This window comes from Echinops telfairi, unplaced genomic scaffold (assembly GCF_000313985.2).
Source record: "Echinops telfairi isolate 266 unplaced genomic scaffold, ASM31398v2 ScPeMD7_16;HRSCAF=60, whole genome shotgun sequence".
NCBI lineage: Eukaryota > Metazoa > Chordata > Mammalia > Afrosoricida > Tenrecidae > Echinops > Echinops telfairi.
Window position 1 is genome coordinate 8,535,041 of NW_022103913.1, and position 16,562 is coordinate 8,551,602.

The 16,562-nt window shown below is 38.0% G+C and overlaps 1 protein-coding gene across 1 annotated transcript in view; it reads left to right on the plus strand.

Moving 5' to 3' along the window:
- Positions 1–16,562, plus strand: part of PIK3CB (phosphatidylinositol-4,5-bisphosphate 3-kinase catalytic subunit beta) — a 124,343-nt gene that overhangs the window by 84,825 nt on the left and 22,956 nt on the right. The window contains exons 12-15 of the mRNA XM_004712086.4: positions 6,414–6,602; positions 9,862–9,983; positions 11,583–11,726; positions 13,469–13,568. Of these exons, the coding sequence (XP_004712143.1) occupies positions 6,414–6,602; positions 9,862–9,983; positions 11,583–11,726; positions 13,469–13,568 (555 nt within the window). The remainder of the gene's footprint in view (positions 1–6,413; positions 6,603–9,861; positions 9,984–11,582; positions 11,727–13,468; positions 13,569–16,562) is intronic.

Genomic DNA, 16,562 nt, shown 5'->3' on the forward strand with positions numbered 1-16,562 from the left:
CACTGTCTGATAGCAGGGCTATTCACATCCTTCAACTATAGTCAAAGGGGATTCACTACAACCTTAATCCATGTGGGAACAGTGCCATTGAATTGTACTCTTCCACTGTCATCCATAGCCTTCTAAAAACCCGGTGTTCACAATTTAAGCTCTGATTCCATTCCCTCCTTTGGATTTGGATTATATCATTTACAATTCCTGGATCATTACAGGCTGGTGTGCTCTTGTTGACACCTCACTTAAATGGCTGCTTGCTTAAAGACAAGACTTTTAAGACCCCAGACACTATTAATTTTGGTAGTTTCTTCACCACACTGCTATAACACCCATATCTTCAGTGATCTCTGATGTTTTTCATGATTAAATTCCAGCTATTCATTTTTAGCAAAAACATGATAGAAGTGATGGAGTACACACTTCTAATTGTATTTTAACAAGAAACAAGCATTGTCAATTTTACCCTTTATTGTTAATATTAACTGTCCTCACTTGATTAAGACAGTAGCTGATACATATTTTTGTACAATAAATATTCTGTCAGATTTATTTTTAGACCTAAGTAAACATATTCTTCCATGTCAAACTTTAATCACTTGCCATTTAGTATTGCATTATGTCTGAATCAGTATTATTATACTGGAATGTGGTCTCCTGAGTCTTTTTGATATGTTCCCAACATTCTATTAGCATTTCTTTCTTTCTAGTACATTAACATCTCATTGTCATCTCATTGTTTTACTAGAAATATGGTGCTCTCGCTACCCCCAACCTTGGAATTAGCCATTCTCCGGGGACTACTCATTCCTTTGATTTGTGAAAAGCATTTCGAATCCAAGTTTTGGGCACTGAGTGTGCTTATTGCTGAGGAATAATCAATTTCAGGCTTGTTCACAAGACAAACTAGGGAATGTATAACCATGTGATTGATTGCCTCTGTAATATTTGAGTTTATATACCCATATAACAACCCTCACCCCACAACACACACACACACAAACACCTCCCCCACACACTACTTCCATCAATTTTGACTCATAGCAACCCTATATAGGGTGTCCAAAGCTGTAAATCTCTATGGGAGCAGAAAGCTTTCATCTTTCTCCCTTAAAAGGGCCAGTGGGTTTTCATCAGACCTGATTGGAAAACATTCATAAGGGTCAGCACACAGACCTGGAACTATTTATAGTTTAATTTTATTTTTTAATTTATGTTTATTTATTTAAGATACACAGGATAAACCAATCCCAAGGAAAAAATAACAGGACCAATAGTTCTGGGGGGAGGGGGAGCATGGGAGAAGAGAAGGTGGTGGAAAGGGGATGAGGTGGAACCAACAAACCTAGGGACAAGGGAACAAGTGATCTAAAATCGATGATGAGGGCAAGAATGCCTGCTAGGTTTAGATCAAGTGCAACTAGTGGAGAGAAACTACTGGAAGCCGAATGAAGATTAAACATGATAGTGGGACAGGAGGAAAGTAAAAGGAAATAGAGGAAAGAACTAGGAGGCAAAAGACATTTATAGTGGTGTAAATATAGGCATCTATATATGTAAATATATTAATATATAACAATCTGGATATAGGTCTATGTACATATATTTATATGTTAAGTATTAAGGTAGCAGACGTACATTGGGCCTTTACTCAAGTCCTTCCTGAATGCAAGAACAATTTGTTTTAGTAACCTGGCATTCTTTGAGGCTCACCCACGCAACCCAATCACTGAAGACAAAATGGGTGCATAAACTAATGTGGTGAAGAAAGCTGATGGTGCCTGGCTATTACAAAATATAGCTGGGGTCTTAAAGGCTTGAAGTTAACAAGCAGTCATCGAGCAGGGAAGCAACAAAGCCCACATGGAAGAAGCACAGTAACGAGTGTGATAACGAGTTGTCGATGGGATCAGGCATCAGAAGACCCAAAACAAACAACCTTTTCAATGGGAACAAGGGGGATTGGAATGGAGACCCGAAGCCCATCTGTAGGCAATTGGACAGCCCCTCACAGAGGGTCACAAGGAAGGGGACGTGCCAGCCAGGGTACAGTATAACACCAAGGAAATACACAGGATTCCTCTAGTTCTTTAATGCTTCCTCCCCCTGCCCCACCCCGCCCCCCACTATCATTACATCAATTCTACCTTACAAATGCAAGTAGACCAGAGCATGTACACTGGTACAGATATGAGCTCTTGACACACAGAATCCAGGACAGATAAACCCCCCAGGACCGATAATTAGAGTAGCGATACCAGGAGGTAAGGCCAAGGTCGGGGGAGAAAAGGGAGAACCGATCGCAATGGCTGAGCACTATGGGGACCATAAAATTCACTGCCATTGAGTCAGTTCTGACACAGAGTGACCCTATAGGACAGAATAGAATGGCCTCTGGGTTTTTGAGACTGTAACTTTTTTTTTTAAACAGTTTTATTGGCATATACTTCACATATTATACAATTTACTCCTTCAATCATATTGAGTTGTGTAATCCCCACAATCAGTTTCAGAACATTTTCTTCTCATACTCATTCCCCATTCCCCCCACATCCCCCAACCTTCCCTGTTAATCCCCTAGGCAATTATTCATCCAACTGCAGTGTAGGTTTACAAGACTAACGCTTTACGGGAGTACAAATCCTCATCTTTTTCCTGCAGAATGGCTGGTGGTTTTGGACTCCTGGTTTGGCACTCTGTCACCAGGGTCCCAAATATCTATCGGTCTACTTATAAATATATAATATATATATTCTATATCATCACTTAAAATATCCACTGTTCTAACTGCTGGTTCTGAGATAGAGGAATGTGAGGCTTCCTGCCTTTCTCTCTTCTTTAATAGGATTTTGCTTATCGGGTCAAACAGATGATGCTAATGCCACTTTATTTCAGCTCTTATCTTGTGCACTTCTGTGCCTGGCTATGGTTTTGCTGTTTAAAATGGCTCCTGGCACAGTACTATAGGGCTGTGTAGTGCTCCAATGAGCCAGAAAGCTGGATGTGCCTCACGGAGGAAATGCATGTGTGAGAAAACAGTTTAACTCAGGTATCAGTTATAATGTTAGTTGGAAGTTCATTACTAATGAATAAAAATACACGATGACATCTGTTTCTGTTTTGACTATTAGTGGGAAATATTTGAGTTTTTCTTCTCTGGCAGATTTCTGTGGTACACAGGCTCTGACTTTCACAGACTTTACTGTACACTAGATAACATGTCTCTTAACAGAAACATGTATCGAAAAGTTATGTAGTAATCAGTTGACAAAAAATTACAGAACCTAACCTTGTATTTTCTTTAGGGGCAATTTCTCAGTATGCATTAACTTTGCATTTTTGGCAACTGGTTAAAGCATTACTCTGAAAATAACAGGGATTGGCTCTATTTTTAGTACACTTTTTCTGATTAGTATTAATCATTGGATGGTGGAGAGATAATTGAAATGTTCTTGCAGAGTTTAAAGTAAAAATTTTGAATATAATGAACAATATGAGCATATTGTAAGTAGATGTTAGTAAATGAGATAACTTTCTATGCAAAGATTTTAATGATATACTTTTTTCAACTAAATCCTTCATCTATATTTTATCTTTTTGAAGTTGATTAAACAACTACTGTAAACTATTTTGTGATGTACAGTATTATAATCTGTAGGCCTTTTCTTTTTGAAAGAAATGGGTAGAGAAGCTGCTCTGGGAAACAGTTGTGCTCAGCCCTGAATTTGTATGGACTTTGGGCCTTGGAAATTGACATTCCACTAAAGGAGCCCAATAGTCAAGCAAGCAGGTGACCAACCTATCTTGAGACTCCAGGCAGGCCTTTCAGAAGGAGCCAAATTCTCCAGTTCAACAGATAGGAAATACTTTTTCAGGCAGAAAGAATGAGAATAAAATGGTATGTTGACTGCAGAGAGCTGTAGCCAGTTTGGCATTAGTAGGGTGTAAAGGCCTGGTAGGGTTTGTTCAAGGGCAATGTAATTGAGAGGAATTACTGAAACCTGAATGAAGGCCAAACATGATAGTGGGACAAGAGGAAAGTAAAAGGGAATAGGGGAAAGAACTAGGAGGCAAAGGGCATTTAGAGAGGTCTAAATACAGGCATGTATATATGTAAATATATTGATATATTACGATATGGAAATAGATCCATGTATATATATTTTTATGTTACTAAGGTAGCAGATGGACATTGGGCCTCTACTCAAGTACTCCCTTAACACAAGAACACGTTGTTCTAATAACCTGGCATTCTGGAATGCTCAGCTTTGAAGACAGAATGGGTGCATAAGCAAATGTAGTGAAGAAAACTGATGGTGCCTAGCAATAAAAGATATAGTATCTGGGGTCTTAAAAGTTTGAAGATAAACAAGTGGTCATCTAGCTGGAAAGTAACAATCCACATGGAAGAAGCACACCAGCCTATTCGTGATCATGAGGTCTTGATGGGATCAGATATATATCAGGCATCAAAGGCCTGATATACAAAAAAATTTTATCAATGTGAATGAGGGGAAATGTGGGTGGAGATCCAAAGCCCTTCGGTAGACAATTAGAGACCAGCCAGCCAGTCAGGGTGCAGTATAGCATCCATTAAACACACAACTTTCCTCTAGTTCTTTAATGCTTCCCACTTCCCCCACTATCATGACCCCAATCCTGCCTTACAAATCTGGCTAGGCCAGAGCATGCACCCAGGTACAGATAAGAGCTGGAAACACAGGGAATCCAGGACAGATAAACTACTCAGGACCAATAATGAGAGTAGTGTTACCAAGAGGGTAAGGAGAAGGTAGGGGGAGAAAGGAGGAACCGATTACAATGATCTACATATAACCCCCTCCCAGGGGCACGCACAGGCATTGGTCAGTGTAAGACATGAGAAAATAATTTATAAATTACCAAGGGTTCTTGAGGAAGGGAGGGAGGGATGGCCAAAAAATGAACCGACACCAATAGGCTCAAGTAGAAAGAAAATGTTTTGGAAATGATATGGCAACATATGTACAAATGTACTTCACACAATGGATGGATATATGGATTATGATAAGAGCTGTAGGAACCCCAATAAAATGATGTTTTTTAAAAAAGGATTTTAGAATTACTTGAAGGATAGCTGGAAAACTATGTTGAGGCAGTGTCTTAGAGGCCATGGATGCTCTGAGCTAGGCCGTAATTAGACAAATGGCTAGGACTGTAGGATTTTAAGTATAAAATTATATAATTGTATCAGTAAAGTTGAGGACAGAATAAATTCCTCAATTTAATCTGGTTGTATTTCATCTAAAAGATGTGGCAAACTATCACCTTTTATTTCTTAGATAAAGTTTCCAGCTTTTCTATCCTACGTTTTGTTGTGCAAAATGTCATAGAGTATTAAATTGCTTAAGGATATTTACAGGTGTCATTGACATTCTAACAAGAAAATCAAACTTACTGTCATCACGTTGATTCCAACTCATGGTGACCCTATAGAACAGAGTAGAACTGCCCATGTGTGTTTCTGGGGGTGTCACTCTGTACGCGACTAGAACGTTTTTTATCTTTCTTTATATTGCTTTATTATGACAGGTATTAATCTGGTAGCCATGGCTCAGCCCTTGTGAATGAATATTATTGAGAGCTTTGCCCTATCTCCTGATATATTTAAATTTTATTATGTCATCTTTAAAATATTTTGACTTAGATGTAATATACTGGTGAATTTCACACCAAATGAGCTGGGTGAAGGTTGACACCAGCTTCATCTTTCCTTGTATTATAGCAGTGTCTGTAATATAAAGCACACCTCCCCTGAAGTGTATGTTGCACTGCTTTGATTTGGTTTTACCTTTTCTTGCTTGCTTTTCTGTCAATTACCTTTCTTCCCTGGGGGCTGTCTCTTCCCCTACCTTCTCTACGCACACCAAGATTTGTTTTTAATCCAAAAGGCAATATTGCCCCCTAGTGTTTGCACATGATTTTTTTAAGCAAATTTTTTTCCATTTCAAACTCCTCATCCGTAGCTTACAAACTTAACATTCAGCAATAAACCCTAATTTTAAAAAAACTATTGTATTAATATTTTCCTAAAAATATCTTTAGTATCTCACATATCACATATCAAGCTCATAATTTAAAACAAGAATAACAGTACCCCAGACTCTGCCAATGATCAGTTGGGATGCATACCAACTCTATAGCACAGGGTAGAACTGCTTCCTGTGGGTTTCTGAGACTGTAGCTCTTTATGGAGTAGAAAACCTCATCTTTCATCCATGGAGCAACTGCCAGCCTTGTGGTCAATAGCCCAAAGTGTAACGCCACCAGAGCTCCAAAACTTTTGATAACATATAAACTCATTGTATATGAATTTGAAGAATATTTACCAGTGATGTTTGCAGAATTAAATTCTATAATGAGTAATTTTACTTTCTTAGAGTCGAGGTGGGAAGAAGTTTCTTGCAGTACTGAAAGAAATCTTGGATAGAGATCCCTTATCTCAACTCTGTGAGAATGAAATGGATCTTATTTGGACTTTGCGACAAGACTGCAGAGAGAATTTCCCACACTCACTGCCAAAATTATTGCTGTCTATCAAGTGGAATAAACTTGAGGATGTTGCTCAGGTAAGAAAAACTCATTTCTGTAGTCCTGTTGGGACTGTTACTTTGTTCTCTGGACCATGGAATGGATAGTTTTCTATAGCTTTCTGGGACTCTGTAGGACAGTGTAGAATGGCCACAGAGATCTTATGGAAGCTGAATAATGCATGTTTCTCCTGTAGATCAACTAATGGGTGCCCACTGCCAACCTTCTGGTAAGCAGCCCAACATGTAACCCGGTGTGCCACCACGGTTCCTTTTATACCCATGTGTTAGTCCGGGTGGATTAGAGAACCAAATTCATTGACACGCATGTGGATGAGTAAGGGGTTTATCTGCAATAGCAATTGAATATTGAGGAAACATCCCAGTCCAGATCAAATCCATAAGTCCAATATTAGCCCATATGTCTGATACCAATCTATAAAGTCCTCTTCAGATTCAGGAAACACATGCAATGACACTGAGTACAGGAAGATCACAGGCCAGTGGGGGAGGAGTCTTGTGGATCCAGTGGCAGTGTAAACATCTCAGCACTGTCAGGGATCTCCACCTGGCTTCTCCAGCTCAGGACACTAGCGTAGTTCCATGTGTTTATGAATTTGTTTCTCTAGGCTACCCAGACTAACACAACGCACATAAGCTTTATTTGGTGGACCGGAAACTTAAGATACAAAGCTTAGATTCTGGGTAGATTGCATTACTTCTCACTAAAGACAATTTGTCCTAGAACGTTTGTCCTGGAGCAGTCATCTCATCGGTTAAGGAAAGCACAGACTATCTACTAGGCAATCTGCTGCCAGTTTCTCCAGTGGATTTCACAGTTTGAATCTTAAGGCCATTTGCAATTACTGTTCTAAAATGGATTATTTAATTTTTGAAGATTGCCTTCAGGTGTAGAAGTTGGCATATTAAATCATAAGCCATTCAGGTAAATTTTATTTCAGGCATTCATAGGTGTCGGTGAATGTCTATCTTTAAAAAACTAAACAAAAACTCACTGCTATAGAGTTGATGCTGACTCACAGCAACCTTATAGGATATGAAGGAACTGCCCATGTGAGTTTCTGAGACTAACTCTTTCAGAGAGTAGGCAGCCCCGTCTCTGTCCTGTGGAGAGTTGGTGCTTTCAGACTGCTAACGGGGTGGCTAGCAGCTGAACATATAACCCCTGTGCCAGCAGGGTGTATATCTTTAGACAGAATGTACAGAAAGAAACAATTCCGTGTAATTTCAGTCACTTGATTTAGTTTCCAAGGCCCTATCTAAAGGAGCCCTGGAGGTGCTGTGCGTAAACCTTGGTTGCTGGTTCAAACCTGTCAGCTGCCATGCAAGGGAAAAGGTTGAGGCTGCCTCCCACCATAGAGATTTACAGCTCGGAAGCCCTGCATCGTGTGGAGATGAGTCAGAGTTGACTCAGGGTAGTTGGTGTGGGGTTAAAAACAGGCAGTTCTTAAATTCATATGACCACCAATGCTTAATAGTAAAACTATTTAAAGTGTTTTATTTTTTATCAGAATAAAATCGACCCTTTACCAGGTTTGTTCACCTTTAAAAATTTTATTCAATATCTCTAGTTCTAGTTTAGTAAATGTGTAATGACCTCAAAATTTTAGCAAAGAAACATATTTCTTTTAACCATATAAGGACAGACATTTTTACATTCAGGTATTTAATATGCTCATTTCATTTCAAGAGGAAATCTCGAGCCATTTTATATGTAAGCTAAGGTTGCCCATTTTAGTAGACGCAAAGCCAGTTACAGAATGTTGAGATGCAAGCAGACTCTTAACTATGTGTACAAGCAAGTGTTGAAAACCATGAATTTTATGATTTTAATGCCCATGTTTATAGTAGTCTAGAATAAAAAGAAAATAGTGAAATGAAAAGTAGTGAATGTTTGTTTTTCTTTGCACCCTATTGAATTGCCAGATACATGGAACTAGTACAAAATAATGTACACTATATTTAATTAACAAATCAATTACTCTGAGAAATGAGAGCCAGGAGCCTGGCGCAGTTGATTCTCTGCTTCTGCAGGGACAAGCTACAGAAGAGCACCAACCAGTAGTCATTGAGCTTTTTCCACCTCATGGTAAATCCATTTGTGTCAGAGTAGAACTGTTGGTAGGGTTTTTCATTGACTGCTTTTTTTAGAAATAGATTGCCCAGCCTCTCTTCTGAGGTGCCTCTGGGCAGATTCAAACGTGCAACCTTTGCATTAGCAGCTGAGCACATTAACTGTTTGCAATATTGGTTGTTGTTTTTTAATCATTTTATTGGGGGCTTGTAAAACTCATCACAATCCATAGATCCATCCATTGTGTCAAGTACATTTGTACATTTGTTGCCTTCATCATTCTCAAAACATTTGCTTTCTACTTTTTCCCCCTCCCTCCCCGCACCTCCCTCCCTCATGAGCCCTTGATAATTTATATATTATTATTTTTTCATGTCTTACACTGTCCGATGTCTCCCTTCTCCCACTTTTCTGTTGTCCGTCCCCCAGGGAGGGGGCTATATGTAGATCCTTGAAATCGGTTCCCTCTTTCCACCCCACCCTCCCGCCACCTTCCGGGTATGGCCACTCTCACCGTTGGCCCTGAAGGGATCATCTGTCCTGGATTCCCTGCTTGTACTATTTACAGACTTCTGTACGAGTTGTTGCCATGAGTTGGCCCCTGACTTGTGACCGCATGCAGCCCACTAATTCCCGGGAACATCCTGAGTTGTTCCAATGCAGAGGTCCTTCAAAACCCTTTGCATCAGGCCCTCACGGTTTTTATGGTTGAATCACATGTCCTCTCTAAATTAATTTCTTCCCTTTGTTAAATGGAACAATTCTGTTCAGTGATTATCTTAAAAAATATTTAACAACCAAAGATAAATTACCTTAAAGCAATGTTAAGTTCTAGAATCATTAGGCTAATGCTCTAGCTTTGCAGTTTATATTTATTTTGTGCCTTTAATTATATCTAGCAATACTTTTACCAGCCTGCATGCCTGCTTCTCTTCACTTTCAGTTATTTAATGGCTAGTGATTCCAGAATTCATGTATTCAATATATCACTCCCCCTACCACCAGATAAATAATAGCTTTTTATTAGTACTTATCTATAGGATTTTTGAATACTAAAGATAATCTTTATTAATTTGTATCAACAGGAATGGATTAGTGAAAGCATGCTTCTTTCTTTTAACTTGTTTCTGTACACCTATATACCAAAAGAAAATTGATTACTTTCTCCCCAATATTTTTGAACCGGTTTTCATTTTCAAATAGCTTCAAGCACTTCTTCAAATTTGGCCTAACCTGCCCCCACGGGAGGCCCTGGAGCTTCTTGATTTCAACTACCCAGACCAGTATGTGCGGGAATACGCTGTGGGCTGCCTGAAACAGATGAGGTATGTCCTCCTAGATGGCTTTCTTTGGGCAAGGCATAGCTTCGCAGTAGGTGGAAAATGATATGTCTCATGGAAGACAAATGGAAATGGCTAACAATTTACAATGGGAAAATTTTAAAAAGCTAGTTACTGTGTCGGGAAGTTCCCCAGATCACCCCAGGTTCTTTAGCTTCACTAGGAAGACTCCTAGGACTCCACAGTTAGTCACATCTGTGATTTATTACAGCAAAAGAGCGTAGAGCAAAACCATCAAAGTGAAAGAAGGTAAGGTGTGTGGGGCAAAGCCAGAAGGGGAAGCAGGTGCAAGCTTCCAGCAGTCCTTTGCCAGTGGACTCACTAGGTGCACTTTCCCCACCAGCCAAGTGTGTTATGACAGCACCTGTGAAATGCTGTCTACCAGAGGAACTTGTTGGACACCTACTTCCTAGATTTTGGTGGGGGACTAGTCATGTCAGCGTCCACTGCCTAGCAGGGAATAACACTTCATATACCCAGAGGGAAAGTGAAGAGTTAGCATAAATCATGTTGTTTTTACAATTAGTCTAGGTGCCGAGAGCCACTTTTATCAGGCTGGGTTATGGGAGCCCTTCCAAAATGCAAGTTCCCAGATAGCAGCCAAGGTCGTCCAATCTCATAAATAGGTTTTTCAAAGCATAGTACATAGGCCTACTGTGTTAACGCTTTACCATGCACAATCTGTATACCATCCAGAATTAAGTTTTAATATTTTCTCATTTTTAAAATTAAAACACTATAGTTAAAGTCTTCATAGCGTTCTTATTATATTCCTCCTTTTCCATAGGAACCAGTGTTAGAAATCTGCTGTATATCTATGCCCCATCCTTAATTATTATCATATATAAGGGGGCTTCAAAATTTTGCGGAAAAATTAATTCTATTTCCTTTAACTCAATTTTTGAGCATCCTTTTAGAAGCCCCCTCATGTATGTCTATTAAAATATAGATATAGAATACTATGGGCAATTTTTAAATTGCACAAATGTTTCTTGCCATATGTTAGGTCTGCCTTATTTTCATTCAGCTTTGCAATTCTTGTTTTCATTCAGCTCATTACCTGTCACTCTGGTTTATTCCTATCACTGCAATGCAGTATTTTATCATAGGGATATGTCATATTTGTTCCATTCCCAAGATTTTAGTTTTTACGGAATATCTTGGAGAACAAAGTCTTGATCCTAATAAGGCAAGAAAGTAAATTTCTCAAATACTGATGAAATTTTTATTTGGTAAAAGTGACTATAAATGAATCCATAGCTTTTTCAGTGTGATGAGAAAGCAGCCTTGGAGTACCCAGTTTTTTCCAACTCTCGGCTGACTGTAAATGTGAACAATAACTAATTGTATCTGCCTAGTGAATTTAATAAAAGTGTATCACCTATCTGGTCTTTTTACCTGTCCTGATTGGAAGTCTCCAGCTTTCTGTTGGATTAGTTTGGTACCACCGGTGCAGAGGATGTAACCTTTACCAGTCTAGCCCAATAGGACCGTTGTATTTCAATAAGTTAGTAGTTGGTAGTTAAGTAGGAAGTAATCTTTTTCTGCCATAGGTTGCTAAGTGACTTCTATTTTTCCTTTCAGTGATGAAGAACTCTCTCAATACCTTTTACAACTGGTGCAAGTTTTAAAATATGAGCCTTTTCTTGATTGTGCCCTCTCTCGATTCCTATTAAAAAGAGCACTTGCTAATCGGAGGATAGGGCAGTTTCTATTTTGGCATCTTAGGTAAGTCTTATTTTTCAGTTTCAGCCTACTGTGTGCTTCAACATAAATATGAATTAGCATAATATAGACAGAAAAGTTAGCTGGTTTTGTTTATTTTGAACCTTCTTTGACATTTGCACTTGTTTTCATGCTTTCTATTTCTTAGTATGCAATTTTTGGTTTTCATGATTTGGCAAAGTAATTCATGTAAATGTCCCTTCCAAACTGAAAATAATAATGGATGTATTGTTTTTTCCCCAGCAAGGTAAGGTGTGCATTTTGTTTTAATATGCTTGCACTAAGTGTAGATGTAGTGATTTCTTTCAAAAGATTATGGGTAGTAGTATCTTCATTGCTCCTATTGGCTGAAAATAACAGCAATGTGCTAAAAACAGCAATTTTATTTTCAGCTTCTGTATTTGACTGGGTCATTTTCAGAAACACATACATCTTACTTCACCAGATTCATATAGGAGTAAAAGCAGGAAAAAAGATTTTTTAAAAATCATTTTGGGGGGGGCTCTTACAACTCTTAGAACATTCCATATATCAATTATATCAAGCATCTTTGTACATATGTTGCCATCACCATTTTCTAAACATTTACTTTCTATTTGAGCCCTTGGTATCAGCTCCTCTTTTTTTCACTTCCTTGCCCAACCCTCACCCTGTTGGCCCCTTGATAAATTATAAATTATTATTTTTTCATATCTTATACTGACTGCTTTCTCCCTTTACCCATGTTTCTGTTGTACACCCCCCTGGGGGCTGGGGTTATGCATCGATAGTTGCAATCAGTTCCCCTTTTCCCCTCTACTCCCACCTTTTCCCTACCCTCCTGGTATTGCTACTCCCATTTCTGTTCCTGAAGAGTTTATCTGACCTGAATTACATGTGTCGTGAGCAATTACGTGTACCAGGGTCCTTGCTCCAGTCTAATCAGAACTGAAAGGCATGACTGGGAGAGTGCGGAGTGCGGAGGCCTCATAGAACAAGAGGAATACTGTGTGTTTCATTGGTGCTGTGCTGCAACCTGGTTGGCTCATCCCATCCTTGTGACCCTTCTGTGAGGGGATGCCCTATTGTCTACAGATGCAGGAAAAAGAATGTCAGTTCTTATGCTTTTTCATTGCTGACTCTACTCACACATTTTTGTTTGCTCAACCATACTTTAGAGTATTGCAACTAATGCACGTGAGAAGAAAAGAAAAAAAATTAAAACCTTTTTACTAAGTTTCCTAATGAAAATAAGCTCTAAAGTAAATTCTAAATTTTGAGAGTTTTGTTTCTTTCTGAACATTAGTTTCCTTATTATTGATAGTTTTTCTTATTTTTAACTTACCTTCTTTTGCCATCAAGTTAGTCTCCTTACTAGTAAACCACTCAGGGAATAACAAAATAATATCATTCTTTAAGTTGTTGAGTTATTAATCAATTGTGTTATGTTAATTGTGTTTAGATTGGTTAAACTACCTTTGTTCTTTGAAAGGGAGTCAAGTAAGAAATGAAAAATTTGAGCTTCTTAGAATAAAAGCTTAAATAATTATAAGCTCTTTTTTATAATTGTAACTTTTCAGACTTTACGGTATTTTCAGGTCTAAAGTATTAGAAAGCTGATCATCCTGCTAATAATTATGCCGTAATATATATGATAAACATGTTTATTTCAGAGTACACTATAAAGCCAATTTTTGTATTTGTATTTGATGATAATCTGAAATGTTTGATAAACAAATTATTTCAATATTATGAACTGCCTACAGGTCAGAAGTGCACATTCCTGCTGTCTCGGTGCAGTTTGGTGTCATCCTTGAAGCATATTGTCGGGGAAGTGTAGGCCACATGAAAGTGCTTTCCAAACAGGTATCAGCTTGTTTTAATTTCATGTTCAGTTCGATACATGGTGTTCAAGAAATTGCCCCAAATGCTGTTTCTCACAACACATTGTTTCTTTATTTTAAAAATTTTATGTTTATTATTGAAGAGTATAAATAGTATAACTTACACCAATTCAATCATTTCTTTACCATTATGTTCACTAACTAAACCTGATTAGTGCATACTTTTATCAGTAGTTAAATTAGGAATTGAAGTTTCTACACAGTAGCAGGATATTAACTGAATACTACCTGAAAAATATTCAAAATTTCTTGTATTTTCTATATTAAATACAATATATGTTTTGAACTGATGACCTTGTGGTTAGCAGCCCAATGAGTAACCATATGCCACCACTACAATATACTTATTTCTGAAAATAAGTCAAGTTTTACAGGACAGCATCAAACTCCTTTGTCAGATGTTAGTCTAGTCATGCTTTTTCACTTGGATTTCATTACCTGTGAGGGGAGTCTTGCCCCTAGCACATCATCACGGGTCCAGTAGGTGAAATTGTACAGTGATAATAAGTAACAATTATAGTAAAGTCATAGAGAGCATGAGAGATAGAAGAGAGATTGAAATAATGGAGTCAGACACATTTCATGGTAGCAATGCTCACCTCAGCCTCACTTGGTGGTCCACGTGGAGAGAGAGAAAGATTTAATGTAAGGTGACCAGATTTTAACATTGGCAAAGCGGGTCACCATTGACTGGGGTGGGGTGGGGGGTGGGGTGTTCCTTGATTAAAAATTTAGTCTATATGGAGCAACAAAAATTTTCATAGAACACAATAATAGTATTATAATATATTTTTTTAAATTTCAACATAAGTACAATTTGAAAATATAATACATTAAAAATTATGTATAGTATTATTTTATTCTTTGGCATATTTCTCATTTGAGTGAATTTTTTTTAGTAGATTGCTGTCGTTTAAAAGGCCATGAAATTTTTCACAAGAATTTGTTAAATTATATTTCACACAAAAAATGACTTTCAAAGTCTCAACACTTAATTGTGAATTTTCTGATGTCCACACTTTATTTACCATAGAAAAAAATGTGTTCAGTCGCAGCATTAGTTCCTGGTAAGGACAGCGCGTATTCCACAATTTTTAGTGCATTATTATATGGAACATGGTCTGTTTCAAAATGATGAAATATTTCTAACCATTTGTTCTCTATTGTGATTTTTGCTAATGCCCAAGATTTAGCCTTTTCCTTATCAATAATTTTTTTAATAATGATACCTCATTAAAAGATCATTTTTGGAAATATTACTATATGGGAAATTTTGAGTAATATGATAGAATGATTTTTGCACATCATTCCAGTACTGTCTGCTAAATTCAAGAAAATGTATGTATTTATGAAATAAATAAATAAACTACTTACCTAAATTATCTGAATAGCTAGTTTGTTGACATCACTTGTTTAACTAGCACTAGCGTGCAGTACGATGTGTATCGTCTGAGAGACAGTTACAAAATGTTTTTGTCGTTGCCAATGCCAAAAAATGCCATTGTTCATTAAGTCCAAACAATGGTTGAATTCTAACAACTGATCAACAATGTGAACTTTGATAAGCAGTTCTCCATAATCAGTTCTCAACAATTATTTGTTATTATTAAAGTTTAACATTTTAAAATTAACAAAAAATAATATAAAGCTCATATCCTGGCGAAATAGCCACATGGCAGCCGAAAACCATATGCCCTAGCTTGTTGTGCATTCTTTCCAAAAATTGGGACTTTCAAAAAACCCTGCGGGACAAATTGTTAAAAATCGGGACTGTCCCGACTATCCCTGGGGTATCCATGCAATAGGAAGAGGAGGGATTGGGGGTATGTATACATGTGGCAAGATGGGTGGGTCCTAGATTCAGGATGGCAGCCTAACTTTGGATGTCACTCCGCTGGCTCAGCTATAGAAATCATTATCAGTGGGGTGTGAACTCCACCTACAGGAACCAAATTAATGACTGCCTTTAGGGAGAAGTAGCCCATTGTCCTTAGCAGCAGGGACCAGGCCTACTGTGGTCTGGTGACTGACTGCCTTCAGGGAGGTAACTTGACTAGAGCTGCAAGCAGTGTCCTAAGTCTAACATATTTTGGGGAGACAACTTGGGAGAATTGTTCCCACAATTACCGTCCTATATATGCTTTTGGTTGGCATTCTTCCTCCTCACTCCATAGCAGAGTATACTTTAATTGGTTGTGGGGGAAGAGTAGTAGTAGTAGTTGTTGTTGTGGGGGAAGAGTAGTAGTAGTTGTTGTTGTTGTTGTTGTGTGTGTAAAGCAAAACATGCACCAATGTAATAGTGCCTGCTTGGGGATGGAGGAGGACCAGACGGTGTTTGGTTTAGAGTTGCTTTGAGTGGGCACTGACAGCACATAACAGCAATGTGTAGACTTGAGTGGCATTGACTACATCCAGGTTAGGTGACCATTCTCACCCTCCTTTTCTGTTATTCTTCCTCCACTGCCCTTATGTTTTCTAGTGTTCTAGCTGCTGTGTCATTTTAATCCCATATAGATAGATCTTTTTAATTTTTTGACATAGTTCTTAAAAGAACACAGTGCTCAAGATGGACATTTTTTCTAGTTAAACTGAATTGCTGTTCAGTTTTAAGAGGACTCCAGAGGATGTTTTTGGTTTAAAGATTATCTCATGGCTCCAAAATGTCTAGGACCTATGACAGTTTGAAATTCTATGTGTATCCCCCCTTCTATGCCCACCCCACTTATTGGTGAAGATTCTTCTGTACAGTTTTTGAATAAAGTATTCAGTACCAGTAGCTGGATACCATCTATTTCTTCTGGTCTCCTGGCAAAGGAGCAGTTTTTTTGTTTGTTTGTTTGTTTTTTTGTTTACAACCTACCTTATTTTTTTAACATTTTATTAGGGGCTCATACAACTGTTATCCCAATCCATACACACATCAATTGTGTAAAGCGCATTTGTACATTGTTTCTCA